The sequence below is a fragment of the Microplitis demolitor genome, chromosome 8 (genome assembly GCF_026212275.2).
Source record: "Microplitis demolitor isolate Queensland-Clemson2020A chromosome 8, iyMicDemo2.1a, whole genome shotgun sequence".
Classification (NCBI taxonomy): Eukaryota; Metazoa; Arthropoda; class Insecta; order Hymenoptera; family Braconidae; genus Microplitis; species Microplitis demolitor.
Genome location: NC_068552.1, coordinates 12,089,953 through 12,116,896, shown reverse-complemented (window position 1 = coordinate 12,116,896; position 26,944 = coordinate 12,089,953). Strand labels below are relative to the sequence as shown.

At 30.8% G+C, this 26,944-nt stretch overlaps 8 protein-coding genes across 17 annotated transcripts in view; 3 read left to right on the top strand and 5 right to left on the bottom strand.

The window, feature by feature from the left end:
- The window catches only part of LOC103578992 (microtubule-associated protein Jupiter), a 32,942-nt gene extending 32,494 nt beyond the window's left edge, over positions 1 to 448 (bottom strand). The window contains exon 1 of the mRNA XM_008560261.2: positions 246 to 448. Coding sequence (XP_008558483.1) covers positions 246 to 298 — 53 coding nt within the window. The 5' untranslated portion in view covers positions 299 to 448. The remainder of the gene's footprint in view (positions 1 to 245) is intronic.
- Positions 449 to 682: 234 nt separating this feature from the next.
- LOC103578993 (coiled-coil domain-containing protein 149) lies at positions 683 to 2,854 on the top strand. 3 transcript variants are annotated; one of them, XM_053741165.1, is made up of 8 exons: positions 749 to 783; positions 887 to 926; positions 1,064 to 1,233; positions 1,311 to 1,554; positions 1,641 to 1,880; positions 1,964 to 2,048; positions 2,137 to 2,281; positions 2,361 to 2,854. In XM_053741165.1, the coding sequence occupies exons 3-8, from the start codon at positions 1,070 to 1,072 to the stop codon at positions 2,689 to 2,691; spliced, it is 1,209 nt and encodes a 402-aa protein (XP_053597140.1). In that variant the 5' UTR covers positions 749 to 783; positions 887 to 926; positions 1,064 to 1,069; the 3' UTR covers positions 2,692 to 2,854. The 3 variants fall into 3 exon arrangements, with proteins under 3 accessions (XP_008558486.1, XP_008558485.1, XP_053597140.1); XM_008560264.2 differs by lacking the exon at positions 887 to 926 and having other exon boundaries at positions 683 to 783; XM_008560263.3 differs by having other exon boundaries at positions 707 to 926.
- A 163-nt stretch (positions 2,855 to 3,017) lies between these two features.
- On the bottom strand, positions 3,018 to 7,978 carry LOC103578995 (proclotting enzyme). The gene is made up of 7 exons (XM_008560265.3): positions 7,731 to 7,978; positions 5,662 to 5,730; positions 4,928 to 5,579; positions 4,547 to 4,788; positions 4,279 to 4,471; positions 3,851 to 4,128; positions 3,018 to 3,536 (listed from the first exon to the last, which is right to left on the bottom strand). The coding sequence occupies exons 1-7, from the start codon at positions 7,765 to 7,767 to the stop codon at positions 3,241 to 3,243; spliced, it is 1,767 nt and encodes a 588-aa protein (XP_008558487.1). The 5' UTR covers positions 7,768 to 7,978; the 3' UTR covers positions 3,018 to 3,240.
- A 727-nt stretch (positions 7,979 to 8,705) lies between these two features.
- LOC103578997 (SAFB-like transcription modulator) lies at positions 8,706 to 15,686 on the bottom strand. 6 transcript variants are annotated; one of them, XM_053741489.1, is made up of 14 exons: positions 15,303 to 15,686; positions 14,799 to 14,886; positions 14,570 to 14,706; positions 14,146 to 14,472; positions 14,035 to 14,059; positions 12,663 to 12,825; positions 11,627 to 11,667; positions 11,251 to 11,519; positions 10,984 to 11,149; positions 10,637 to 10,881; positions 9,987 to 10,489; positions 9,688 to 9,861; positions 9,447 to 9,589; positions 8,706 to 9,329 (listed from the first exon to the last, which is right to left on the bottom strand). In XM_053741489.1, exons 1-14 carry the CDS (start codon positions 15,423 to 15,425, stop codon positions 8,998 to 9,000), a joined length of 2,736 nt encoding a protein of 911 aa, XP_053597464.1. In that variant the 5' UTR covers positions 15,426 to 15,686; the 3' UTR covers positions 8,706 to 8,997. The 6 variants fall into 6 exon arrangements, with proteins under 6 accessions (XP_053597464.1, XP_053597467.1, XP_053597466.1 ...); XM_053741492.1 differs by having other exon boundaries at positions 9,447 to 9,592; positions 9,688 to 9,816; XM_053741491.1 differs by having other exon boundaries at positions 9,447 to 9,592; positions 14,570 to 14,697.
- Positions 15,687 to 15,806: 120 nt separating this feature from the next.
- LOC103578996 (UDP-N-acetylglucosamine transferase subunit ALG13 homolog) lies at positions 15,807 to 16,581 on the top strand. Its single transcript, XM_008560269.3, has 2 exons — positions 15,807 to 16,096; positions 16,160 to 16,581. Exons 1-2 carry the CDS (start codon positions 16,007 to 16,009, stop codon positions 16,574 to 16,576), a joined length of 507 nt encoding a protein of 168 aa, XP_008558491.1. The 5' UTR covers positions 15,807 to 16,006; the 3' UTR covers positions 16,577 to 16,581.
- A 34-nt stretch (positions 16,582 to 16,615) lies between these two features.
- LOC103578998 (succinate--CoA ligase [ADP/GDP-forming] subunit alpha, mitochondrial) lies at positions 16,616 to 19,478 on the bottom strand. The gene is made up of 6 exons (XM_008560271.3): positions 19,244 to 19,478; positions 18,302 to 18,537; positions 17,989 to 18,210; positions 17,594 to 17,878; positions 17,388 to 17,522; positions 16,616 to 17,292 (listed from the first exon to the last, which is right to left on the bottom strand). The coding sequence occupies exons 1-6, from the start codon at positions 19,278 to 19,280 to the stop codon at positions 17,206 to 17,208; spliced, it is 1,002 nt and encodes a 333-aa protein (XP_008558493.1). The 5' UTR covers positions 19,281 to 19,478; the 3' UTR covers positions 16,616 to 17,205.
- Positions 19,479 to 19,724: 246 nt separating this feature from the next.
- LOC103578999 (zinc finger CCCH domain-containing protein 18) lies at positions 19,725 to 25,000 on the top strand. 3 transcript variants are annotated; one of them, XM_053741485.1, is made up of 5 exons: positions 19,725 to 19,809; positions 19,933 to 20,190; positions 21,594 to 23,807; positions 23,908 to 24,279; positions 24,350 to 25,000. In XM_053741485.1, exons 3-5 carry the CDS (start codon positions 21,613 to 21,615, stop codon positions 24,765 to 24,767), a joined length of 2,985 nt encoding a protein of 994 aa, XP_053597460.1. In that variant the 5' UTR covers positions 19,725 to 19,809; positions 19,933 to 20,190; positions 21,594 to 21,612; the 3' UTR covers positions 24,768 to 25,000. The 3 variants fall into 3 exon arrangements, with proteins under 3 accessions (XP_053597460.1, XP_053597461.1, XP_053597459.1); XM_053741486.1 differs by lacking the exon at positions 19,725 to 19,809 and adding an exon at positions 20,765 to 21,300 and having other exon boundaries at positions 19,822 to 20,190; XM_053741484.1 differs by lacking the exon at positions 19,725 to 19,809 and having other exon boundaries at positions 19,822 to 20,190.
- Positions 25,001 to 25,086: 86 nt separating this feature from the next.
- LOC103579000 (glucose-fructose oxidoreductase domain-containing protein 2) lies at positions 25,087 to 26,868 on the bottom strand. The gene is made up of 2 exons (XM_008560275.2): positions 26,134 to 26,868; positions 25,087 to 26,051 (listed from the first exon to the last, which is right to left on the bottom strand). Exons 1-2 carry the CDS (start codon positions 26,615 to 26,617, stop codon positions 25,378 to 25,380), a joined length of 1,158 nt encoding a protein of 385 aa, XP_008558497.1. The 5' UTR covers positions 26,618 to 26,868; the 3' UTR covers positions 25,087 to 25,377.
- Between the last annotated feature and the right edge of the window lie 76 nt (positions 26,869 to 26,944).

Genomic DNA, 26,944 nt, shown 5'->3' with positions numbered 1-26,944 from the left:
CTTGTAACTTTTCCAGGTTATTTTGGAGTATTAATTTTTGTTGGCAAATTACTTGAAAATCCTTATTATTTTTTTTTCTTTATATTTTTGATTATCAAAATTAATATTAGATCTTATAAATATTAAAAATAAAAACAAATGACTGATTAATTTCCATAAAAATATAAAAGCATGGTCTAGTTGTAATGGCTTTTTCATGTCGAATTATAAAATATAATATAATATAATAAATAAAAATAACTTACTTGCTGGATTTTCGGCCGTCTGCCAATCCTTGGAAAGTTCCTGTTGATGTCATTGTCACGATAAATTACAAAGATGTAATAAATTTATTGATAAATAAAATGAATAAATAGCCGGTTGAGAGAGAAAAACCGTTGTTAGTTGTTCACGAGGACAGACCAAACACGACTCTTTCGCGAGCGAAATCAAATACCGTTGGCAAACACGATTGGTAGGACGCTATTTCATTTTATGACGTCATTTTCCTAGTCAATACAACTGTTTAATTACATTGTTTCTTGTATACAACATAAATATAAATAAAATTATCAAATCAAAATTTTTCTATATATCAATCAATAAATTATTTTATTAATTAAATATATGAAATTGAATTTTCAATATTCCTTAAAATAATAAATAAATTTTTTTTTTATTTCTTTAAATTATGCGTTACTATTTTCAAACTTTTACCTAACGCCATCTTCACCAAATTGCATAAATAAGACATAACCAATAAACGATGACAAATGACAGCTGAGTTATTAATTCTTACTAAGTGTATGTACTTATATATTTATTAAATAATAGTCATTATTTATTAAAAATAAATGAAAAAGAAACATTAATTAAATATTATAATAATGGCCAATTCAATTGATAGCTCACAGTTGTGTAAAAATTATGAATTTAATTATGACGAAGTAGGTTTCATAAATACAATTAAATTTTTTAATTTTCTGTCTACTCTTGAATGAAAATAAATTTTTCTATACTTATAAATAAAAATATTTTATATTAAAAAAGTGTATAGTTTATTAATTAATTCTTTTTTTTTTAGGTTACGATGTTGAGAAAAAAATTACAATTAAAATCTGAGGCACTTATGCTATTAAGTCAAGAGTTAGATCAATGTAGGATACAACGTGATCAATTTAAATTGATGGCTGAGCAGATCCAAGAACGTTTCTGGCATTTTAGAAAACAAGCTAGTGTTACCAGGGATCTTCAGTAAATTTATTAATACATTTATAATGAAAAAATATTATGTTTAGTGTAACGATAATTAATTATAATTAATTATTTAGAAAATATGACATGGACGAGGATTTTCGTACGATGGATCTTTTGGCAGAAATACGGGAACAAAATAAATGTTTAAGATTACAAGTAGAAACTTTACGACAAAAATTAAGAGACGCTCAAGGAGATATTAAAGTTTTAAGGACAAGTAGTAATCATTCACATTCAGAGCCAAGTAGTTCACAATTAGCTCCTGCTGTTCATGAAAAAGAAGAGATGATTGAGCAGCTTGAAAAATTAAATGTTAAAGTATTTATATTACTAGAAAATAATATCTTTATACTTACAAAAAAATATACATATCTTATAATAATTTTTTAATTTTTTTGTCGTAGTGTACACAATTGAAAAATGATTTTAAAAATTTGCTTGACGAAAAACATGAATTGGAGACAGAACGAGATGCATTTAAATGTAAATCACATAGATTGAATTATGAATTGTCTAAAGCTTTAAAAGCTTCACAGCCTTTAGACGTAGATAGTTTAATTAATGAAAATAGATATTTACAAGAAAGATTGCAACAATTGTTAGCAGAAAAAGACCTTACCCGTCAATCTCTTTTAAAGTACAAGGTAATTTTTAAAACACTTATAAAAAAAAACATGCTTTAAATATTAACTGACAGTTAAAATTATATTATAAATTAAATTTTTAGGGAATGCTTGATAATAAAAGAGTAAAAGGTGCTTTAAAATTAGGTGGTAATGGGACTATCGGTACAATTATGACCCATAAACAAGGTTCTTATATTAATTATTCATCTATCAATATTATTTTTTTATAAATTAATTAATATGCAAACTATCATTTAATATTTGTAACATACAGTTGAACAATTATTGCAACAAGGTATTAATATACCACCGCAAAAATCCGCTGCTGCCTTATCAGATTTACGTAGCTTGTGTTCAGCACTATTGGAAGCTTTGAATGATAAAACACTGGCACTCGTTCATCAAAAAAAAGCTAACAAGTAAATTTTACATTACTAATCAATGATTCACTTATATATTATTGATAGAAATAAGTCACTTTATTATTTTTTTTTTTAGAATTTTAGCAGCAAGAATATGTGAACTAGATAGTGCTTATCCATCACCTACATCAAAACTATTAGAAGGATATGTAAGTGCAAATGTTGATAATCTTGAAGAGATAGAAGAGATTTCAGATTATAATGATAAAGATTTATTAAATAATATTGATAAAGAAGATAATAGTTGGCAAATAAATAGTGATGTATCTTGTGATGAATCATCATCATCTCATGCAGGTGATACTACCTCAACACCAACGTTGCCTCTTGATTTACCAAAAAATTTAGGAGCGTTGGTACAAAAAGCATTACTCGATTTAAGAGAAAATCCTAACGATAAATCATGAAGTTTATAAAACATATAGTTGTTGTTACTATTTGAATGTTTGTTCAAGAACAAAAGTTATATATACTCGAAAATCATTGCCAATACCAAAGCTATTCTAATCAAGTTATTTTTAAAAATTGATCAATGTATAAAATTTAAATATATTGTAAATAATACGTTAATTTTAACGGTCGTGTTTTTTTTTCTTAATTATCAAATTAAAATTATTCTTTATAATAATTCATTTAATTTACATTTAAATAACTTAAACTTAGTTAATAAACAAAATATATGATATTAATCATATTGCAAAGTTGAAAAAAAACATTATATATGTACAAAAAAGTAACACAATAAGACTTGAAAGTCACAGTTAACAATATTAAAAATATTTTGAAATCCCTGAAATTGCATCAACGAAAATTGGTTGAATGTTCCACTTAGATAATCCGTGAGTAGTAAATTAAAGAAATTTCTTTAAATGTAATAATAATAACTAGATTATCCAAGCAAGGACTCATTTCTATATGTAACCATTTTAGTTATAATCTATTTTTTGTTTAGATTTTCAATTAGAATTACTTTTAATCCAGTCAATATACTCTGTGACTCGAGTATAAACACCAGGATAACCGGGTTCTCCACATTTATTACCAAATGAAACAATACCGATTTGCATCCATTTACCCTCAGCGCGTAGCATCAGTGGTCCACCAGAATCACCTTGACAGGCATCTTTGCCACCTTGACTGTATCCAGCACAAAGGAAGTTTCCAGTTATTGGTTGAAAGTAAGCAGCATTACAGTCCTCGTTCCTCCAAACTGGCAAAACTGCTTGACGTTGAACTGTGCTCTCCTTTCCTCCTGCGGAAAATAACCAAATGGTTTTTGGTCAATGTGTCTCTTTACTTTTGTTATTTTATTGCTTCTCATTCAAAAGTCCATAACATTTTTAACATGGCAATAAGAGAAAGAAAGCTCATCATAAAGAGAAAGGACGTGATAACCAAACAAACAACTTTATTGCATTAAATAAAATATGTTACTTTCTGAGGTACTGAGTACTATAATAATGATAATAATAATAATAATAAACTAAAAAAAAAAAAAAAATTTTAACCAATTGAAGAAAAAAGAAAGAAGTGAAAGAAGAATGTATGAAAAAATAAAAATAATACCATAATATGTGGTGCCCCAACCAACAACTGTTGGTCTTGCGCCCTGAAATGCTTCAGTCTGGTAGCGACCCTGAGGCAGACAAATTGGTATTACATAAGGTGATTTTCTCACAGGCCTGGTGAGCTCAAGAATAGCAATATCATTGTAAAATCCAACTCGTGAGAACTTGTTGTGTGCATGTACGGCCTTGACTGTATAAGTCTCGGGTGAGGACGGCTCGTCGTCTCGTTCAAGGTCAATGTCACCAAGACGTACTGTAAATTGCCGTGCTGCAAAACTGGAATACAATAATTGACAATTTAATAACAATGATGATTGTAATAATAATACACGATGAGTTGTTATTATTTTTGCTGTCATTAATAATTAAGTATAACATGATAATGTATAATATATGTATGTAAACGTTTATATGCCCATTACTCACGGTCGTTGTCGTTGATCTCGGGTGCAATGAGCTGCTGTAAGAATATGTTTTGGTCCGATGAGAGAACCACCACACCAGAATTCAGTACGTCGAGAACCATGAAGAAAAATTGCGGCCATCCAGGGCCAACGACCTGGTAAAGCCTCTTCACCACCAACAACACGATACTTTCCCGAATTCCTTACTCCACATTCTTTTTATAAAATCATTTTAAAACTAATTATCGTAGCATGTATAATTATGTTTTAAAGTATTTTTAAATATTTACCTTCATCATCTTGAATAAAATTATTATCAATGGTATCAATTGTTTCAATATTATTTGAACTGTTGTTTAATAAATCTGGTAATGGTTTTAAAATTGTGCTAGGACTAGAAGTTGAGGATGGTAGTGGAGGTGCTGGTGATATTGGAAACAGAGGAATAGGCCTAGGCGTCACTGGCTTTGATGGCCGATAAGGAGGTCTTGGTGGTCGTCCACTTTCACTAGTCGGTGAACTCGTCGCGGGACTACAAATCAACATTTTATTTTTTATTTTTATTATTATTGTTTTTTCCTTTATCTTATATTTATTGCATTAGAAAGTAATCAAATGTAGAAGTGAATAAACATTCCTTCCCGATGTATATTTAATATTTGAATTGATACCTTAAAATAGTTGGCGTTATATCCAGTCTGTCGAATGGGCAACAAACACCAGGTACAAAAAGACTTTTGAAACACAATGACTGGCGTAACTTGGTGAGGTTTAGAAGCAGATGAGGACAATTACTGAGATCTTGACATTTACCTGGACCACCCTCGGCAGTTGTACACGATGATGATGATGCTGATTCTTTGTCTCTAATTACAACATTTCCATTGCTTTCAATATCATCACCAGGGCTTTCTGTTGATGATGATGATGAAGATGAACTAGAAGGACGAAGAGGTAAAGTAACCCCACGTACCAAAGGTGCAATACTGTCGGTTACATTTCGACCTAAAATATTTTTAGAAATCGTGTAAATAGCAGACGGCAATTCTTTTGATGGATTGTCTGAATTATCAACACCGCGAGTCATGTTGACGATAAAATTCCCAACTGTATTAAGAGCTCCTAAAGTTTCGCTAATTGTCACAAGAGGATCTGATTTTGGTTCTTGTTCTCGTACTAATTTTGTGTATTGCAGACGTGCTGGCATTTCTTGAGTGTCTCGACGGTACAAAGGACTACGGCGTGGTCCATCACCCCAAGTTTCAGTCCATCGTCTAATAGCTGGCATTGCTGGGGATTGTTGAGCTCTGTATCCATCATATCCTGTTAATTCAAGATTATTTAATTGATTGTATAAAATAATCTTATTTTATTTTTTTATTTTACAGTTGAATAAATTACTCACGTAAATTATAAACTGGATATTCAAAAGATTTTACCGACATCAAATTATTGATAAAAATTACAAACAATCCTATAATATAAAATATTTTAGTTAAATAATAATAATAATATTACATGTTTTTAAATAATTATTACACATGTATCATTTGAAATTAAAAAGATGACGTGTTTGGATTTTTTAGATACTGGAAATCCCTTATTGCACAAGAGAGTCCATGACATAATAAGCCTATACAAAGATCCGGGCTTTCCAATTTTCAAATATAACATATGCAGTCTTATCTACCGTCTTTCATCATCAAAACATAGTCATCATAAAACTGGGACAACTAAAACTTCAATCACTGATATAAATTGAACGTCAGTATTGTTAATATTTACTTTTTTTTTTTCTTTTTTTTTTTTTATTATTTGTAAATAAAATTATTAAAAGAATTCATCGTGACAATGTCTTTTGAATAATGAATAGTCTTCATTAGAAAAAGATGTTCAACTAATGAAGAATTAAATAAATGTCTTTGTTGTAAAATATATACTAATAAGCATAAATGTTATCATGAAATCTTATAGTTAAAAAAAAAAATAAACAAATGAACAAGTGATATGTTTTGTTGTTAGTACATCCGAGACAAGATTTTTCAATTCTCTTATTAGCAGAGCTACGCGCGGCTTCATCGACGGTGAAAGTTGTTGGACGAGAAAGTATGCCTTTCTTCCATCATATTAACGTGATTCATCGTCTAGCCGAATCATTTGTAATATATGTTGTATACCAAATGACCATTGATCACCCAAAGAGAAAAAAGCCCAGAAGCTATAGTAATCTCATATACTTGAAATTTTAAGATGAAGATAAAAAAAAACAATCACTAGTTAATAAAAATATTTTCCTTGTCAAGTTCATTGTCAGATTAATATAAATAAACAAGAGCACGTGGATCAAATGACTTTGAAGTGGGTTAAAAGAAATATACATATTTTCTTTATTATCACATATAAAAAAATAATTGTCACTAAATATGAAGATAGAAAAAGAATACAAAAATACAAATGAACGTAAGAGAAAGTACGTGCTAAATTGGACAGCTTTTTTTGCTGTTATTGTTGTTTTATTAATTCTTCTTCTTCATCATCATCATCATCATCATTATCACCATCATTATACCCGTGTGATCTATATAAACCCAAGCTCTTAAAGATTTTTTATATAAAAGATAATGCGATGAAAAAAAGAATCAACCAGTTTAAACTATGATTTAAAAAGGATTTTTTAAGAATGGTATTTCGTTATATTATGACCTGAATATAAGTTCCATGAAGGCGTTCCAGTCAATTAAAGGAAGAGATATAATTTAGTATCGTTTTTGTAGCGCGTGCGAAAACATTATAGGTAAACTATTGAATTGGTTGATGCGTTCAAGAGAAAAGAAACAAGGAGATACTCGATGACCGGAACGAAACGCGGATTTCTTATTTCTTCTTCAGCTTCTCGTTAAATAAAAAAAAAATTATAAGAAAAAAAGAAAAAAGAAATATTCAAGTTGTTACTGAACCGCGTAACCTAGATATGTTATAACGAATTACTAAAACTTGAGATAAAATTCTAATAAGAGAAAAAATAAATAACTATAGTAATCAAATAATCAAGAGTACACTCCAAATACTGCGTTAAGTGTTTGGAAATATTTAACAGCAAAGAGATGTTAATAAAGAAGAAAAGCTATTGTAACATAAAAAAATTACATCAATGAAATAGGCATTTGAATAATTATTAAATTATATAGATAAAAAAAATTTAATTATGATAATCATAATTATTACAGGTAACTCAGTTTGTAAGCGAATTTACACACTCTGATGAACACGCACGAGATTCACAGAAAAAAACACTAGTCTGTGGCAGAAAATTAAATGTAATGCGTGGGAACAAAAACATAAGAAAGAAGACATACACTTTTGCACGTGGTCAAGTAAACTAATCCGCATATGAGAGACATATATCACTTTACTGTCACCATGAATAATAACATCATCATCATCATCGCATAACGCGTTTGTTCCGGTACTTACCTAATATCCATGAAGACATTGTCACATTTAATTGCATGATTTAATCACAAGCATTCCAAGTACAACTTTATATGCAATACTGTACTTGAAATAAAAAAAAAAAAATTTAGTAAGCTAAATGTTACAGACACGATAAAAATAATAATAAGCCGTGGTGCAAAAAAATCGTGAATATGTAGATCCCGATCGACTGCTCGCACTTATAGTTGCAAGACAGTCTCGACTACAACACGACTGTCCGTGAAAAGACCTCGACATACTTCTCATCCACAAGTTACTCTCTCCTTTCCTTCGCGAAGGCGCCATCCCTAACACCCGTCTCACCTCCAAGGGAAAGTGGTTTCTTTCCCCACTCTCTTTTGATCCAATACGTCCGGGTTCCGCCCGATTATTTCGTTAGAAGATCAAGGAAAGTGACAAAATCATTTGTCACTGATGTTCTGTCTTACTTTTTTTTCGTTACTATAATTTGATACTTGTTATAATAAGATATCATCGTTCGTACTCTGGCTAATAACGTAAGTGAATTTTAAATAAATAAACAAATGATATTCATTCACATTTTTTTTTATTGATTGTTTTATATTCTAAGATATAGCATAAACGGTTTATAGATATAAACATCATTATAATCTACTATACTTACTTAATTTACTTTTTTTATTTTATCTTCTACCACAATTGAATGTTTCATGTAATAATAATCTTAATTCATATTATAACAATTCACACATATTGTATAAATGGAGGTTGCGATAATCGCGAGTTTTATTTTGAATTTAATTAAGGAAAAAAAAAAGTGTAGATTTTACTAAAAATTGAAGGTAACTGGTGTTGGATTGTAATTTTTTAATTGATAACACTAGGTTTTAGTTTTACAAAAAGTTAACGTACATTAATGGATAATTGTGATTTCACTAAAAATAAGCTCTATTAATAAATGAATGTAAAAATTTAGTGTTTCAATGAACACAATTCATCAAGTGCTTATGACCTCTATTATTAACAAATATACATAAATTACTTTTTACAGTTAGAAATACACCAGGACTGTACATATTTACGTAGCGACTATTTGCTATACGTAAATTTCGTCAAGACTTGGTTGTTATTATTAATATGATCAATATTGTTAATAATTAAATCATGAAGTAATTATAACAACTTTCTAAATAAATGTTTTTTTTTTATTTTATTTTTATCAATATTTTTAGCTAAAATTTAATGTTTGTTTTCATACCATTTTAATTTATGAATTATCTTATGATTAATATTTTCTCAAATTAGCAAGAGTTGATTTGTAAGGATCAAATCGCTCATACGAAGGTGTAGTGCCTGGTGCTGACAATCCAAGTGATTGAAGCTGACTTGATTGATAACCCATCGGTGGTCCAGGATGTCGGAGAGCATTTGCCATACTACTTGAATTACTCCATCTGCTTACATTATCGGATGTGCGGTTGCTCCAACTCGCTGATTGATCACGAGGATCTCCGCCTCTTTGGCCACTACTTGGTAATGAATTAAATGATTTAGTTGTAGGTGGTCCTGAATGCCATCCGCTGGGTGTGCGTCCGCTTTCAGCATAACGGCTTTCACCTATGTACAAAAAATAAATAAAACTGTTTATATTAATCGAAATTGGCTGAAAAAATTGTACATTATTAAACAATAACGAACGATCGGAAAATAAAATCTTTTATAAAATATACTAACGTCCAGGTGCACTAGATCCAGGAGGCTTGGTACTGTCACTGTATCGTCCAGCATGTGTGTCACGAGAGCTTCGATGTGGTTCAGGATCCGAACGTCGAACATCACGTTCACTACGTCCGTAAGAGGCTGGCCGCTCATACCTACTGCTAATAAATTAATGATAATAATAAGTTAAAGTATAATATTGTTTATCCAAGTACAAAAAAAATAATTAATTGTTATTTATAATTAAACAACAAACCTCTCTTTAACTTGTCTCGGATCAATGGCAGATGACTGGGTAGGTAATGATTCACGACGGACAATGACCTCTCTACCTCTGGTTACATCAGTGAATGTTTCCGGGCGGCTGCTGCGTGAAGTAAATTCACTGGAACGTTTAAAATCTTTCTTCATAGCCATATCCTGAGTTGCTCTAATAATCAGTGTGTCAAATACCGTTAATAATAAAAAAAAAAATAAAAAAATAAAACAAAATAAATAAAGCAATATAAGTTGAATGATTGGAAACAAAAACAAAATTTTTTTTTTTTAAATTACCTGCTTGATTCATATCTACTAGGAGGTGATGTGTCTATTCGTCTTTCAGAAACACGATCCAATATTTCCGCTCTTCTATCTGGGACTCTATCAGGACTATGTCTACGAGAATGTTCAGTAGCAATACGTTTTCTCTCAGGTTCGACGTACATGTCACGGATATCCCGACGATCGGTAGAACTACGTTTAATAGACGGTGGTGGTGGTACACGTCTACTTTCTTCTAGACGCATCTGTTGTCTCTTTAATTCCAAACGTTCACGTTCAAGTTTTTCCCTCTCGAGCTTTTGTCGCTCACGTTCAAGACGTAATAGTTCAGCCTTTTCTTGTTCAATTCTCTCACGTTCACGTCGAAGCTTTTCACGCTCACGTTCCAATCGTGCAGCTTCTTCTCTTTGACGACGTTCGATTTCACGTTGACGTTCCATTTCCTCTCTACGTCTACGTTCTTCCTCTCTAACAAGACGCTCTCGTTCGCGTAATCTTTGTCGCTCTCGTTCCTCCTATATAAATTTACGCAATTAAATGAATAAAAAAAAATATATATATATATATAAAATGAAATAAATAATAAAAAAGATTCCCTAATTATTGAATTAACATGAAGATTATAATTAATCATACATAAATAAATATTCAATATATCTAACCCTTATTTTCGCGAATGTCAATACTTCATCGCGTCTTCTACGTTCTCGACTACGAGATCGTGAATGCGAGCGATGATGGTCATAAGGACGTCCACTACGTTTATCATCACGTTTTCCTCGTTCGCTTTCTGGTTTCTTGCTAGTAGATTTAGTTGAACGTGCATCAGCATCTTTGTCTTCTTTTTTCTCAGATGATTCAGATTTTTTATCATCTACACTTGGTACTTTATCGTCTGATTTTTTTGCTGTGAAATTTATAAGAATAAATGATGATGGCAAGATTTACTTCCTTTGATGATAAAATTTTATGATCACATAATCACATAATCGCAATATATTAAACTCACCATCACTACTTTTATCATCTTCTTTTTTGTTATCCTTTTCTTTCTTCTCTGCTGAAGGTTCATTGCTAACATCCTTACCCTTATTATCTTTATCATCTTTTTTATCAATCTTGCCATTATTGGATTCTCGTTTACGCATATGACTCTGTTGCGTATCACCTTTAGCCTAATGAATAATAATATAAATTATAAAGAATATATCCGGTGATAATATACATATAAGTATCAATGGTACTTGATTTTTCATCATTGCAGTGATCAAAATACCTTTTCTACAGATATAACACGACCATGTAGTTCAGTACGATGAAGATGTTGAATGCATTTAGCCGCATCTTCACTTGTTGACATGGTTACATAACCATAACATCTTGTACCAGGTGTTCTTGCGTTTGTAACAACTTTCGCACCAATTACCTTTCCATATTTGGAAAATATCTGTTTAAGATCCGTAGCACGTGTTGTCGATGATAATCCTGAGACCCAGAGATTACGGCTACTTGCGTTAGCTGTATTTCCTTGTGTTATTTTCTTGTCTACAAGACCAAAAAAATCATTTGTTGCATATTACGAACGCTCTTCGTTTATTGTTTTTTTTTTTTAAGTCATCCATTTAACGCTTTCAGTTGATATGTACACTTACCCTTGTCATCTCTTTTTTGTCCTTTGTTACTAGATTCACCACTGTAAACAATTCTATGTTATTTTATTGTAGCTGTAGTATAGGGTAATTTATATTTTTCATAACTAATGTAATTTTGAACAACAAAAAAAATTGAGTGGTATAAAATCTACATAGGCTTAATATATATCTCTGTAAACTATGTTAAGATGACAAATTTTACTAGCAATGCTCTCGAATACTTTATTTTTTAAAAATATTATTATTATATTGTGTATTCTTAGTGTGTGGCACAATGTTGTTGTCACTGGGTCATCGATCAACTACCTCTTGACATTTATGTCGATTTCACCATGAATTTCTTGATATGTAGATTAAAAAAAATAATAAATAAATAAGAAAAAAAATTAATAAATAATTTTTTGTGCTGCGTGCACAAACACAAAGTGAAAAACGTTCTTCAGTGGAGTCCTCTGGTCACAGGTGATGATAGATGTTCAACGTGGACGTTAAGTGTGCCATGTTAATATTTTAAAAGAATTGAACACACGAAGCTCGTTAACTCTGTCAGTGATTCATCAACTGATACAAAGTGATACAAAAGTTTGCTAGGTAATTTGAACTATATCTTAACATACTTGCCAGAGTTAAAATTACAGCCTTGTTTTTTTTTTTTTTTTAATTGTCCATGATTAAGGAGCACAATATCCATAAGATATTGTCAATAGCAAAAGAATAAGGATAAGGTAAAACAAAGTGACATATATCTTGCTTGATAAACTGTTGAATAATTCTTGGGGAAAGTAGGAAAGCGTCATCGTTGACTGTATTACACATCCAGGTGAGATGATATATCCAACTTAAGCGCATCGCAATATAAATATACATAACTATATATACATATTTTTTTATTAAATTAATGTTCAGTTTAGACGGATAACGTGACGATTTTATCGCGTCACCGTGTACCAACATGAACCGTTGATTTTTAATTTTATATATATATATATATATTTTTTTTTTTTTTTGATTTTGTTTTTAGCAATGTGAGACCAACCTCTTGCCTCCATCACCACCACCATCCTGCTTGTTCTTGATCCCTGAATTAGCGCTTGATGATGAGATGCCATCCTTGTTCCCGGTGCCACCTTCCGCTCTGCTGCTCCCTTTGGATTCTCCTTTTTTGTTGTTTTCTTCAATTCTCTTCTTCGCTCCACCATCTGCAGGAACAATCAAGCCAGAGTACAGTGGTCCATCCGACTCAGGAACAGGCAGAAGTTATGATACACTTCTCCTCCTCCAATGTCACGATTTTTGTTTATTATATTTGATTTATTTATTGAATTCCCTAAAAAATTATTTTAATCTCCCGTTGGAGATAACGTAATCTCGAGCGACTGAAAAGCCTGTGTTAGGGAATTAAATTGCTTCTCGGTTTTTTTTTTTTTTTTTTTTTTAAATATAATTATATTAATTTATATTTTATTATTTGTGAGCGAAAGAAGAGAAACTGTTAAGGGAAATGCAGCGCAGAGAGCGGACAAAAGTTGGTTGATATACATATATACATATATATATATATATATATGTATATATATATATATATATACGTAATATATATTATATATGTACTCGAACGGCCAAAAAATTACATGCGTAAACACTGCGGTGTTTGCAATGAAATTACATAAATACGGATCAAATGACGTGACGTAAGTAGTAGGTGTCAAAAAGCCCAGCCGGTGTTGATCGCGATGAGGATGATTATCTTCGTTTTAAATGACAATAATGACTCGAGCTTAGCCCAAATGGTCCAACGTTGCTCTATGGCGGCAGGTATTTTTAATTAATTTAATATATGGTCATGTCAAATTTTTTTTCTAGTTTAAACTATAACTTAACAGATATAATCTCCTAAGTATTGTCAAGAGATAAGAAGAAACGCGATGTAATAAGACGAGGACTGGGTTGAATATATTTGTATCCTCTCTAGTCGGGGAAAAAGTGACACGATTAGCCCATCTTCGAATTGGATAGCGATGATACCGGATGTATGGACTGCAAACCTCCACTGACCCCTGTTTCATGATGTCATCGAGTACTCAAGATCGGCAAATAAAGATGAGACGATTCAAGTTCCCAGTCCGGGATAGGTTGACGACACACGATGGGTTTACAAATTATCGTTTTCGCCTCCGCTGATGAGACGGATTCTTTACGCGTCTGACGATACTTATTTTATTAAACCATTTTCAATTTCCTTAAATTCTTGATGAAATCATTACGCCTGTATTACTCACGCAACACGATTATAATTATAATTATTATTGTAATATAAAACAAGCATTACTTTAATACATTACTCTCTTAATATTTAGGGAACTTCTTAACTATTTAATAATTACCAATGTTTTATAATAAAAACTTACCTTTCTGCTTAACGTGAGTCTCCGTCTGAAACATAATACAATTAAAATATTTTAAAATTAAAATTAATTATTTATTAATAACATTAGTTAGTAAATGATTTTATTTATTACAGAATATACCTCCTCGGCAAGGAGATTTTCTTCATCTTCGCCGATGGTCAAATTAATCGAATCTTCAGTATCGATACCGTTAGCTTCAACTGCAGCTGCTGAATTTTCTTCATGAACAGGTACAGGTTCAGGTTCAGGTGCAGATGCAGGAGTCGGTGTTGGTGTAGGTGAAACTTGAGCTGGAGTTGGTTCAGGAATATTTTTGTTCTTTTCCATATCTGTAGTACTTTCTTCATCATTAATTGGTTCACTTTCCATCTCTTCCGTTTGCTCTTCTTCTTCGATATTTTCCATTTTTATAGATATTTTATCATTACTCTCAATTTCCTATTATGATTAAAAAAGAAAAAAAAAACAATTAGATATTAGCAAATAAACTTTTCTACTCATCTCAACTATATAATAATTAGAAAAAATAATTTACATCACTCATAGATTTACTTTCTTCTTCATTTTCCGATTGTGGTTCTTCTTTTAATTTAATATCCATATCTTTATTAACAGATATTTCTTCTTTATGATTTTCTTGGGGTTCTTCTTGAGCCACATTACCTGTAACTTCTGAATTATTATTATTACATATCAAAAAAAATTTTATCTAATCACTAAATTCTTAATTCATAATATAAACAATTAATTATAAAATTAATTACCACTATTTTTTCTTGGACTAATTTTATTTGATCCGCCAGAAGGAATAATAAGAAACTCGTCTGGGTCTTCACCTTCATCAAGTATTGCCTGCAACACAATTATCGTCAATAAATAAATTTCATCGGTATGAAAAGTACATATAATAAATTTAAAGTTGTCTCTACTCATCACTACTATTATCTTTATTATTGTCATGACATCAACATTACTGCTAATGTTCAAATGACAAATTAAAGTGTCACATTGACATTAATAGAGTTCATTCATACAAATACTAAATAAAATTAATAACTATTTATTAATTTAAACCTTGTCTTCATACATTTTTTTATAAAATAATAAGCAATACTTCATTATAACGATCGATACAGTAAAAAAATGGCGACAAGCACGCGACGCCCGGGACAATTCATCTCACTCACAAAAAAAAAGAAAAAAGAATGAGAAAAAAAAAAAAAAATAATAATAAATATTAAAAATAGTATAAAAATAATTAGTAGTACTTTTGATAAGCGATCTAAAAGTGCAGCTTTATTGCCAGTTTTATCAAGACCACGTCGTTCCAATTCTGTTTTAAGATCTATGACCCTCAATTCGGTCAATTTTTTTCCATCAGCATCGGCCATTATCACTACAGTCGATAGTAATACGTTTCTTAGTAAAGTCTTTATTGATAAAACAATTTACAATACAAATGTAAATTAAAATAATTATTTTCACTATCAAACTCGATCACTAAATTATTTAAACCGATAATTATTTGATAACAACAAAAATTAATAATATAAAACTGTTATTGCAGTTAAATTCACATTAAATTTCCGTAAAATATGGGCACATTCGTGGGTACGGGACACGACGATACACGGGGCAAGGTAACAAGCTTTATCTGCGTAGAAAGCAGGAAATTCGTTGAACGCACGCAGCAGAGTAGCAAACATATAGAAAATTAATAATAAACCGGATCAAGAGTTACCAATGTCAAGAAATAAAAATTTGTTGAGCGTCAACAACTACGGTGTCTAGATTTTCAATCAAGAAAAAAAAATATAATTTATACTTTTACCCACAAATGTTCACGTGTTTTTTATGAATTTATCACTTATTGTGACACGTAAGATGATGACATAGATTATTAAAATTAAGAACTGATAATAATTTAGAATTTACGATAAAATTATTTTTATCTAATCTTAATTCTTTTAAAATGAAAGCTGCTATGACGATTTTTGTCACCGTTGGAACTACAAAATTTGATAAATTAATAGAAACTGTTATGAAAGATGATATTTTAATGGTAAAAATGATCAATTTTCAATTGCTTAACATTATTAATTAATGATGGTAATAATTATTATAGGAACTAAATAAAAGAGGATATAGCTATTTAATTTTACAAATTGGTAATACGAATTTAATGCCAGATTGTACTCCAAGATGTGGTTTTAATAATATTGAAATGTTTAATTTGAAACCGTCAATCAACGAATACATGAAATCCGCAGATTTAATAATTAGTCATGCTGGTGCTGGCAGCTGTTTAGAAGCTTTAGAGGCAAATAAACCACTTATTGTTGTGACAAATGATTTATTAATGGATAATCATCAATCAGAACTTGCTGAACAATTACACAAAGACAAACATTTGTTCCAATGCACATGTGATACACTTTTACAAGTCTGTAAAACAATGCATTTATCACAATTGGAAAAATTTGTAGATGATAAAAGCCCAAAGATTGCCAAGATAATTGACGACATAATGGGTTTCTCATAACATTCACTTACTCTCTTAAAAATTAATAATTCTTTAAAGTATTTAAGTTTTATTTTTTTTATTTTTCAACATTACTTACAACAAGCGCATTGTGATTTGATAACATTTTATAGAAACATGCTCTTTTTAATAAATGAATCGCGATAATATCAAATTAAATATGTTAAATTATATTAGTTATTAATTTTTTTTTTCAATGGCTTAAATAAAGTTCCACTTTTTTTATTTTTGTTTTTAATAAGAAGCGTGAAACTACATTATTGAATTACTTTCAACATATTATAATCCAATAAGGATTTAAACACTGTACAATTTTTATTATTAATAATTAATATATTATTATTATTATTATTATTATTATAATTAATATTATTAATAATTATGTTGTTTTAATTATATTATATGGATTGAGTTTGTTGACACATTAATTTAATATATACTTTCAAAATATTTTAACGTATTGAATCTATTTATTTTAAACTTGAAAATTGCGTCAACATTCGTCCTTATATCAATAATTTTTTTTTTTTCGTTTGTTATTTTTTCAAACGATAAAGATAATTAGTTACTAATTTAAGAGATATTAGGACAAATAGGACTACAATATTTTACAGGTAAGTCTTGATTTATTAGTTTGAGTGAAGACCAAGACGTGTCATTTCTTTTAACAATTCACGGCCCATTTGAGCGGGACTTCTCGTTACTATAACACCAGCCTGAAAAGGACAATGAATATTATATTAAATTATGATTATAGAAAAGTTATTTAAATATTTAATTATTTTATTAAACAGTAACCCGTATAATTTACCTTCTCGAGTGCGTTAATTTTATCTTGAGCCCCTCCTTTGCCCCCAGAAATGATAGCTCCAGCGTGGCCCATTCTACGTCCAGGTGGTGCGGTAATTCCAGCAATGAATGATACTACAGGTTTAGCATTTGGGCCCTAAAAAAAAAATCTTTATCTATCAAGTATTAAACAAAAGAAGATAATGATATTTTTAGAAATCAACTAACACTATTATGCTGAACAAGATATTCAGCAGCTGATTCCTCGGCACTGCCTCCAATTTCTCCAATCATGATAATTCCAGCGGTAGCCGGATCATTAATGAATACTTCCAAGCAATCAATAAAATCAGTACCGTTGAATGGATCACCTCCAATACCAACACAAAGTGATTGCCCAAGGCCTGTAAGTGTTGTTTGATTCACAGCCTCATAGGTTAAAGTTCCGGACCTCGAAACAATACCGATTTTTCCCTTCTGATGAATATGCCCTGGCATAATTCCAATTTTACACTACAAATAAATATTTAATAATAATCACCAATTATTAATTAATGATTTATAATAATAATAATTTATGCCAAAATAAATTTGAATAAGATTATATAATTTTAATTACTCACTTGTTCAGGTGCTATGATACCAGGACAATTCGGTCCAATCAAACGTGATTTATTTTGTTCTAATAAACGTCGCTTGACTTTAACCATGTCGTGTTGAGGAATACCTTCAGTAATACATACAATCAAGGGCATCTCGGCGTCAAGTGCTTCCATGATTGCAGCAGCAGCCGCTGGAGGTGGAACATAAATTACAGAAGCATCGGCTCCAGTAGCTTCTTTTGCCTAATAATAAAATTTATAAATTAGTTAATTATAATTTAAATACATTAACTTGTCCATAATTACTTGATAGTTGCATAAAAAAAAAGATTACCTCTTTAACTGTCTTGAATACTGGTTTACCAAGATGTTCGGTACCAGCTTTTTTTGGGCTAACACCACCAACAATTTTGGTTCCATAGTCTATAGCTTGTTGACAATGAAACGTTCCTTGCTTACCAGTAAATCCTTGACATATTACTTTAGTATTTGAATTAATTTTCAAGTTTTTTCTCGTTTCCGTATAATTAAATCTTACTTGAGTAGCTAACAAACCGCTTGGTCTTCTTACTATAACGTAAATAAATATTTTAATTGACCATTTGAATTAAATTTTTCATACAACAATTGATAAAGAAAAAAAATGATTGTTTTTTTAATTTAATTATATAAATAGAGTAATGGATTAAGGTTAAAATGTTTATTGTTTTTTCAAGGTGAGGACCGTGGAAATGATGTACTTGGGTATTTAGTGAACGAGGTCATGAACATCTCAAATAGGATCCCGAATAGGAGCACAAAGCAAATAGATTGATGACATAGATGACGGATGAAATAGAAGAAGAGAAAAAAACAACAAATAGTAAATAAAAGTTACATCATCAACTACTGCAATACAAATTGTCTAAAAACTATAAATGAAAATTTATAAATTAATCATTTATTTAATTAATAAATTAAACAGTACTAATTAATAAATTATTACGACAATATTTTTTTAAACTTAGTGTCCTTTCTTATATAATAATTAAATTTTCGTATAGGTACAGAAATCTTTATTGTTCTATATATAGCGTAAATGATAACTGCCAATTAAAACAAATTAATCATAAAAAATAAATAATTTAAAAAAAATGTATATCAATTGGCAGACAAGCAAACTTGAAGGACTTGCACAAGATCACTGGGGCAAAGTATCAATCGTTAAAGTTTGATTATTTTTATTTATTTAATTTAAAATAAAAAAAATAACTATCAATAAATATATAAAACTTACCTGTCAATTTTGAAAGTGCCCTAGCAGCAACAGCCATTTTATAATAAGGATTTATTATGTTGACTAATTTATTAAATATATTAAATGATAATAATTAATAAGAGTCTAACCATCAAGAATTACTATCTACTTTGGGCCAAGAGGGCAAGACCAAAGACCAAATCAGAAAGAAAAGTATACAGAACCACCACACCAATACAGCCGAACCCAACTTTCGTAACAAGCAGCTGCTGCTATATCGATTCAATCATTGATCCTGAGAAATTTTAATAGAACCACCTACGACACGTTTGTTATAACGAAAAAGACAAAAAAAAACAAGAAAAATAATTATTTATTTCACTTAACAAAAGATGGCGTTTATTTAAAATAGCAGCAACCAACCAGCAGCGACATGGAACAATCAACAATACCACATAAAATCGATTTACACGCCATCTTGAATTTCAATATTTCATTATTTTTTATTTCGTCATCAATTGTCATTATAAAATAAAAGTTTCTTAACTTGGTAACATTGTTTATTTAAGGGTTTGTACTACAATCCATCTTATAGTATCAGATCAGTATGTATATATCCATTTTGCACTTAACTATTACATCTTTTTTTTTTTTTCACTTTATAATTGCTGTGTTTTTCCATCATATTATTAGCTATTTAACATTGCTTATTTATTTTTTTTTATAAGGACTTATGAATTAACTAAATATACAACCGCTTGTAAAGAAGGAGACGATAAAAAAGCAGAAATAAACATTCAGGAAACTTCTCTAATAATTTGACCAGTCTAAGGCTACCTGTCGTTGGTTTATTGGCCTTGGAGGATTCAACGCATACAATTACGAAAAATAAAATAATCATTTTTTAATGAAATTTCTGCAATCCTGGACAGATTTTCATTTCAATAATTCAATCTTTTTATATCGGGCGTCAAGACCAAAAAAAGGTGAGATATTTATTGCAATATTTGTCTTTATAATAATAATAAAATTTTCTTAAATTTCCAATAAATTCCATGTAAATTCACATTAATCCTTGAATAATTTAAACCATTGAATATTAAATTTATGGTTGTTATTTTATATAACATCGAAAGAATTGTTAGAATTATGATTCAATTTCTAGCTGATAACATATATCAGGAGGAGTTAAGTTACAATCGTCCACTTGATAATAAGTATTAGAGTTACACATACCTTGCACGTTTGTCATTTGTTTTCTTAAGTATGATCTCCACTTAATAAATCAATTTTATTAGAAACATAAATAGTCAATTCAATGTAAACTTAATCAATATAATTTTCAAATTTGTTTATTTATATTTATTCTTTAAACAAAAAAAAAATTACTATCGTAAATTTGAATTAATTATAAAAAAAAAAATAAATAAAAGAAAAAAGAGTATATGTTAAGAATAAATTTTTTTTTTTTAAACAAAAAAAAAAAAGTTACAATCATTTAGAATTAGCTATTATTTCAACCTGTCTCTTTACCAGTATGTCCAAACCAAATTTTTTCAGGTAAAAAAAAAGTTTACTTGCTCTAGTGCAGTACCCAAAAAGTTTAAAAGTTAAAAAAAAAAGTTTTTTTTTTCTTTGTGTTGTGTTCGAAATTGTAATAAAGTTATAAGTAAAGTAAACAGAAAAATAAAGTAACAAAAAAATATATATATATGCACACATAAACTCAGTTTCACAAAAAAAAGTACGTAATGTAACGTAAAGTAACGACAAAAGTTTGTTTTACGCGAAAGTTTACAAATATAAAATAAATAAGTAATAATAAAAGAACATAATGTTCTTGCCGTCGTTATGTGTCAAAAAATATAATGTCAACACGTCGAGTTTTAAAGTACAATATAAAATAGTTAAAGTATCTTAAATAACTAAGTAATGCAATGGATTAAAAAGTATCGGAAAAAAAAAAAAAAAAAAAAAAAAAAAAAAAAAAAAATCAAAGTCCGGGTTTTTGATGTGTCGTAAAATATTTAAAGTGTTGGGAATAGCGCGTGTTGCGTCCTCAAGAACAAGTACTGCACGAGCATTATTCGACACAGGTAAGTTTTATTCGTCGGTTACGACGTATAGACACGTTGGTGCGATCCTTTCGTAGGTTTGATCGCATAAAAATAATGATAAATTTTATTGCCATAAAAAATAATTCTTTTTTTTTTTTTCATTTTTTTTTCTTCCAATTTTAATTATATTATTGTAATAATTTATATTTTCATTATTTCGTATAATAATATCAGAGCACACTAACTTGTTCGGTTTTAGTATACCGAGGCTTTCTTCAGCCAACGTAAATTTAATAAATCTATTTTTTAAAATGGCTTTATCTATTTTACAGGCTAAAGTAAAGTTCCAGCATGTCAGATTCTGGTTCTGAGAATTCTTCAGATGGCTATGAAGGTCATCGTGGACGAAAAACTCCACCTGGCGGTGATGATGTATCACCACGTTATGGTCATAAATCAAGTCCAAAATCACCAATGAGTTCAGCTCCGTCTTCACCTCGTGTCAAGAGTCCATGCTCTCCACCGGCATCTCCATTGTCACCCAGAGAAAGATCTCCAAAGTCACCTAGTGAGCCTGCATCACCGCAATCATCTCAATCTCATCAATCGCCAAGATCTCCACGATCGCCACGATCTCCAAAATCTTCTCGTTCGAGACGTAGTTCTATTAAGTCCGGTAGTTTATCTCCAAAATCTTATCATTCCGGTAATTACATTGATTCACCGAGATCTGATCGTAGTTCACCACCTGCGTCTCCAATTAAAAATTCCGACTCTTATAGACCTCTTATCGGTCCAAGTTCCCCAAAATCACCGCAAAATGATAGAGATACTCCTAAATCATTTGAGTCTGATCCACCTTCACCACGATCACCGCAATCACCACAATCACCAAAATCTCCCAGAAATTCAGAATCAAGAGACAGTTCACCTAAATCATTATTATCAGGACGCAGTTCGCCTAAATCACCAGCTTCTGGACAAAGCTCACCCAAGTCTTCTAAGTCTGGTCGAGAATCTACAACAAATGAGCGTATACATCGAAAACGATCTCCAAATGATAAATCTGAACGAAAAAGTGATTCTTATAATGATTTAGATGGAGAACAAATATCAGATGGTGATATTGATGATGAGCCAGAGCTAAAGTCAAAACCAGCACCAATGACACACGGAGAAGATTTGTCAGATGTTTCAGATCTTGATAGTATGGATGGTGTTGAAGAGGCTGAACAGAGTCGTGATAAAAGTAATGATCAAGAATCAAATCATTTACGCACAGAAGAGCAAAAAGAAGATAAAGAAGAAAAAGTATCAGTTAATATTGCTGAAGAAAGTGAACAGCTTGATTTTGAAGCTGAGGAACAGTGGAAAGATGATCGTGAAGATGCTGAATCTGAGGTACCCTCTAAAGAATTTAAAGATACAAAAGATAAAGATAAAGACTCTAAAGACAAAGATCCTAAAGATAAAGACATATCAATAGAAGCTGGTGAAATAAATGATGAGAATGGTAAAGAAGACACTGAAGATGGTGAAAAAGTTGAATCTGAACTTGAAGAAGGTGAATTAAGTGATGGTGATGATGCACGTCCAGAAGAAACAGAACCACGGCCAGTTTGTCGTTTTTACAATCGTGGACAATGTACATGGGGTGTGAGTTGTCGTTTTCTTCATCCTGGTGTTACTGATAAAGGTAATTATACGATGTTTGATATGGTAAGACCAATGACTTATCCACCACATCCCAGTGGTCCTCACGATTTTCGGCCTCACGTTGAACGACCAAATATACGACCAATGCCAGGTTATCCACCTGTTCATCATCCACCAAAAGGTGGTGAAGAATTTCCATCTGAATCAGCTTGGGAACGTGGTCTTCGTCATGCTAAAGAAATGATGCGTAAAGCAAATAAGCGCAAAGAATCTGATATGGATTTTGAAGAAAAAAAAATGAATCTCAGTCTTGGTCAAGAAGATGTGGATCGTGAAGCAGGATATTACGTAAGACCAATGAGTCCAGCCGAGCCACCAGTTGAAAGATGGCCTCCACGAGAAGCTCCACCTCGAAGAGTTCCACATCCACGTATGACACCAGAAGTTTATGATGAGCCAGAAGGTTATTCCTATCCACCCTCAGGCCCTCCTGAGTATTACCGGAGAGTTCAGTACAAAGTTGACCCACGTCCTGCTGGACCAGAGTACAGAGAACGCGTTGAACATCATGTTATACCACGTGGTGCTCCTCACTCTTTGTCTCCACCACCAATGCGTGAACGTGAACGAGAACGTGATAGAGAGCGTGAATATTATGAAAAGTATGAAAAGAAACATAAGAAACCATCTAGGGAAGTGATTGTTGAAAGAATCCCAGTTGCTAAACCTTGGCGAGAGGAAGAACCACCACCAGTAGAACGTGGACGTGGAGATGAATGGGCTGATCCATGGATGAGACGTAAATCACCCAGTACCGTACGTCGTAATCCATCTTCTCGACGACCTAGAAGACAATCTTATTCATCCGGGTCATCATATTCAAGCACAAGGTAAAATATTTAATATAAAGGGTTAAATTTATAATAAAAGTTAAAAAATTTTAATTTTATCATGAAAGAAAAATCAAACATAACTGGCTAATATTTTTAGCTCCAGTCGTAGTTCAAGTCGCAGTAGCTATTCCTCTTATGACTCTTTGTCCAGGTCCCGTTCCCCATCTCCCTCAGCCCGAACCAGAACCCATGCCAAAGGAAAATATCCTCCACCTTCACCTCCTGCTGTTAATCCTTTACCAACGACGCAATCACGGGGTGCGATGTTGATGAATCCACCGGCACCATCTCCACGTGGTGGTCCTAAAGGTTCCATTTCACCAACTGGTACCCTTCATCGACGAGCTGGACTAAATCCACCAGCGCCCAGTCCTTTGATTGTAGCACGTCATCATGAAAAGAGCCGAGATAAAGCTGCACTTGCCGCCGCTGCAGTTGCTAAAGTTATAAAAAGTCGTTCGCGATCTAGGTTAATATTTATATTATTTAATTATAATTATTTTAAAAACAATTTAACTATTTTTATGTATTTATTATAGATCTTCACACAGTAGCTCTGGTTCAGAGAGTAGTGGAAGTAGTAGTGATTCAAGTGAATCGAGTTATTCATCATCATCGTCAATTGAAGTTAGACGAAGAAAAAATATTTCACCTTCAACGCGTAAAGAATCATCTAAAAATAACGAAGCTGCAAAAATAATAAATTTGAAACCCCAATTAGTTAAACTTAATCTTAAACCACAAAATAATATACCACCACCTAAAAAAATTGATCGCAGTGCAACAATAGCCGGTAAAAAACGACCTTTAGAGTCATCACCAATCTCGGACACTAAAGCAAGTGTTGCTGCAGCAGCAGCTAAAGCTGCTAAAAAAGCTAGTTCACGGCGTGAAGAATTACTCAAACAACTTAAGGCTGTTGAAGATGCCATTGCACGTAAACGATCTAAAGTTTGATTTTTTTTTCTCTCCGGGAAATGGAGTATAATAAAATTTTTTAGGTCGATATTATAAAAGTGATACTGACGACATTGCAACTATTATTGTTGTATTATTTCGTAACTATGCTCATATAAAAATGACAAAAAAAAATTTAATCACATTTAAATAATTATACTGATCATTCAATTTACAATAATAATAGTAAGATAAAAAATAATAATAAAAAAATAATTATTTGTACACTTGAAGCGATTTCCTTTTTTTTCTTTGCTTTTACAAGCTCTGTATTATTACAATTATTATTCACATTAATATTTTATATATAAAAATAATAGATTAGAAAATTAAATAATTGCAAACTGGAATGAATTAATTATTGAAAAATTGTATAAATTTTTTTTTCTCACTGCTTTAAAATTATCTTCAAATATTCCATGTAAGAGTTTGCTCATACAATAATATTTTTGTTCTATTAATTTGCCCGATAATTTAGATTATTAATTAATTAAACGAATAAGTTAGTAAACATCATTAATACTGTCTATGTGGATAAACTAAAAGTTTATGTTAACGTTAAAATATTTTTTTTTCGTTGCTGTGGTTTTTTTTTCTTTTGTTTATAAAATTAAATTGAAATCGCAGTAGCACGTACTGCAGCACTTAAAAGCGGATTCGGATCAGGTTCTTCAGTCAATATTGTAACTTTAGTCCATTCACGTCGTTTATTACTTTGTCTCAATGCATCAATAACGGCTTGAATATACAGACCATCTTCAAATGTAGCAGCTTGTGATACTGGTTCTTTAATCCATCCTCTTTTGTCTTCTACCGGTTGAAATGCTTCACGCAGTGCTTCAATCATTTTCTTTAATCCTTTAATGTACGGTCGTGGTATTGAATCTGATACATTTGGATAAGAATTTTTTAAACACTCAATATCACGATAAAGTATTTCTTCTTGTTCATTACGACATCCATATAAATCACCACCTCTTACAAGTAAATGACCATTAACTCCACAAATTAAAACTTCTTGTGTTAATTGACCTTGAAGATGATTACTTAATGTCGCTGTTACTAGTGTACCTCCTGTTAATTCTATTTGAAAGCAACAAAAATCTGGCGAAGTAACACGGCGTATACCATTTATATTATTTGTTGTTTGTGTAAAAGTCCTAACAACAGCATGAACTCTTGATGCTTTTTGATTTAATAAATGAAATAATAAGTCTATGACATGACTTCCAACAAGTGCTAGGATACCACCACCCATTGTATCATCGCAAAGCCAATCATATGCTGTAATTAACGTACAATAAAATTATTTTTTGATTCAATAATAAATGAATATAATTGTTTTTACTTTTATTTAATTAATTACCATTGCGTAATAGACTACCCATTTGAACTCTAATGTCAATAACTGTAACAGGACCACCTAGATAACCATCATCTAAAGCATTTTTCATTTTTACAAATGCTGGAAGAAACCTCAGACTATGATTCACAATGCTTATTAATGAAGGATAATACTGAGCAGCACGAACCATTTTCAAGGCCTCACTCTGGCTCAATCCAGCAGGTTTATCACACACAACATGTTTACCAATTCCCAATGCTTTTACTGCTATCTGTGCATGCAAATTTGGTGAACACATAATAAATATAAGATCGACATCTTTACGAAGTAATACATCATCAATACGACTAGTGTGGAATGCTATGTCAAGATCTTTAGCAACTTGTTCAGCTTCAGCAATCGTACGACCCCATAAAGCTTCAATTTTAAAACCTTTTTCTCGTAAAAATGGTACTATCATACGAACTATACTTCCTGTACCAAACAAACCAATTCCTGGCAACATTTTTTTTATTATTTTAATAGTTTTTATAATTTTATTATTTTGATCATTTGTCACTCAATTGAATTAAATTTTAAAAAATAATTAAATGGTTAAATTATTATAATAAAAATGTTATTGATAAATTAAAATTATCGAATAAAAATATTTCGCAATACTTGTTTAGTAAAAACATTTTTAACTTGTAGCTATTAAAAATTATTACTTAATAACATTTCTCATAAACAATTTTTTTTTTCTGATATCATCAATTACTTTTGACAAATAGAAAAAACATAAATGTCAAATCTGTATAGTCTGTTTTATCGATTAACCTTATTTCTTTTATGG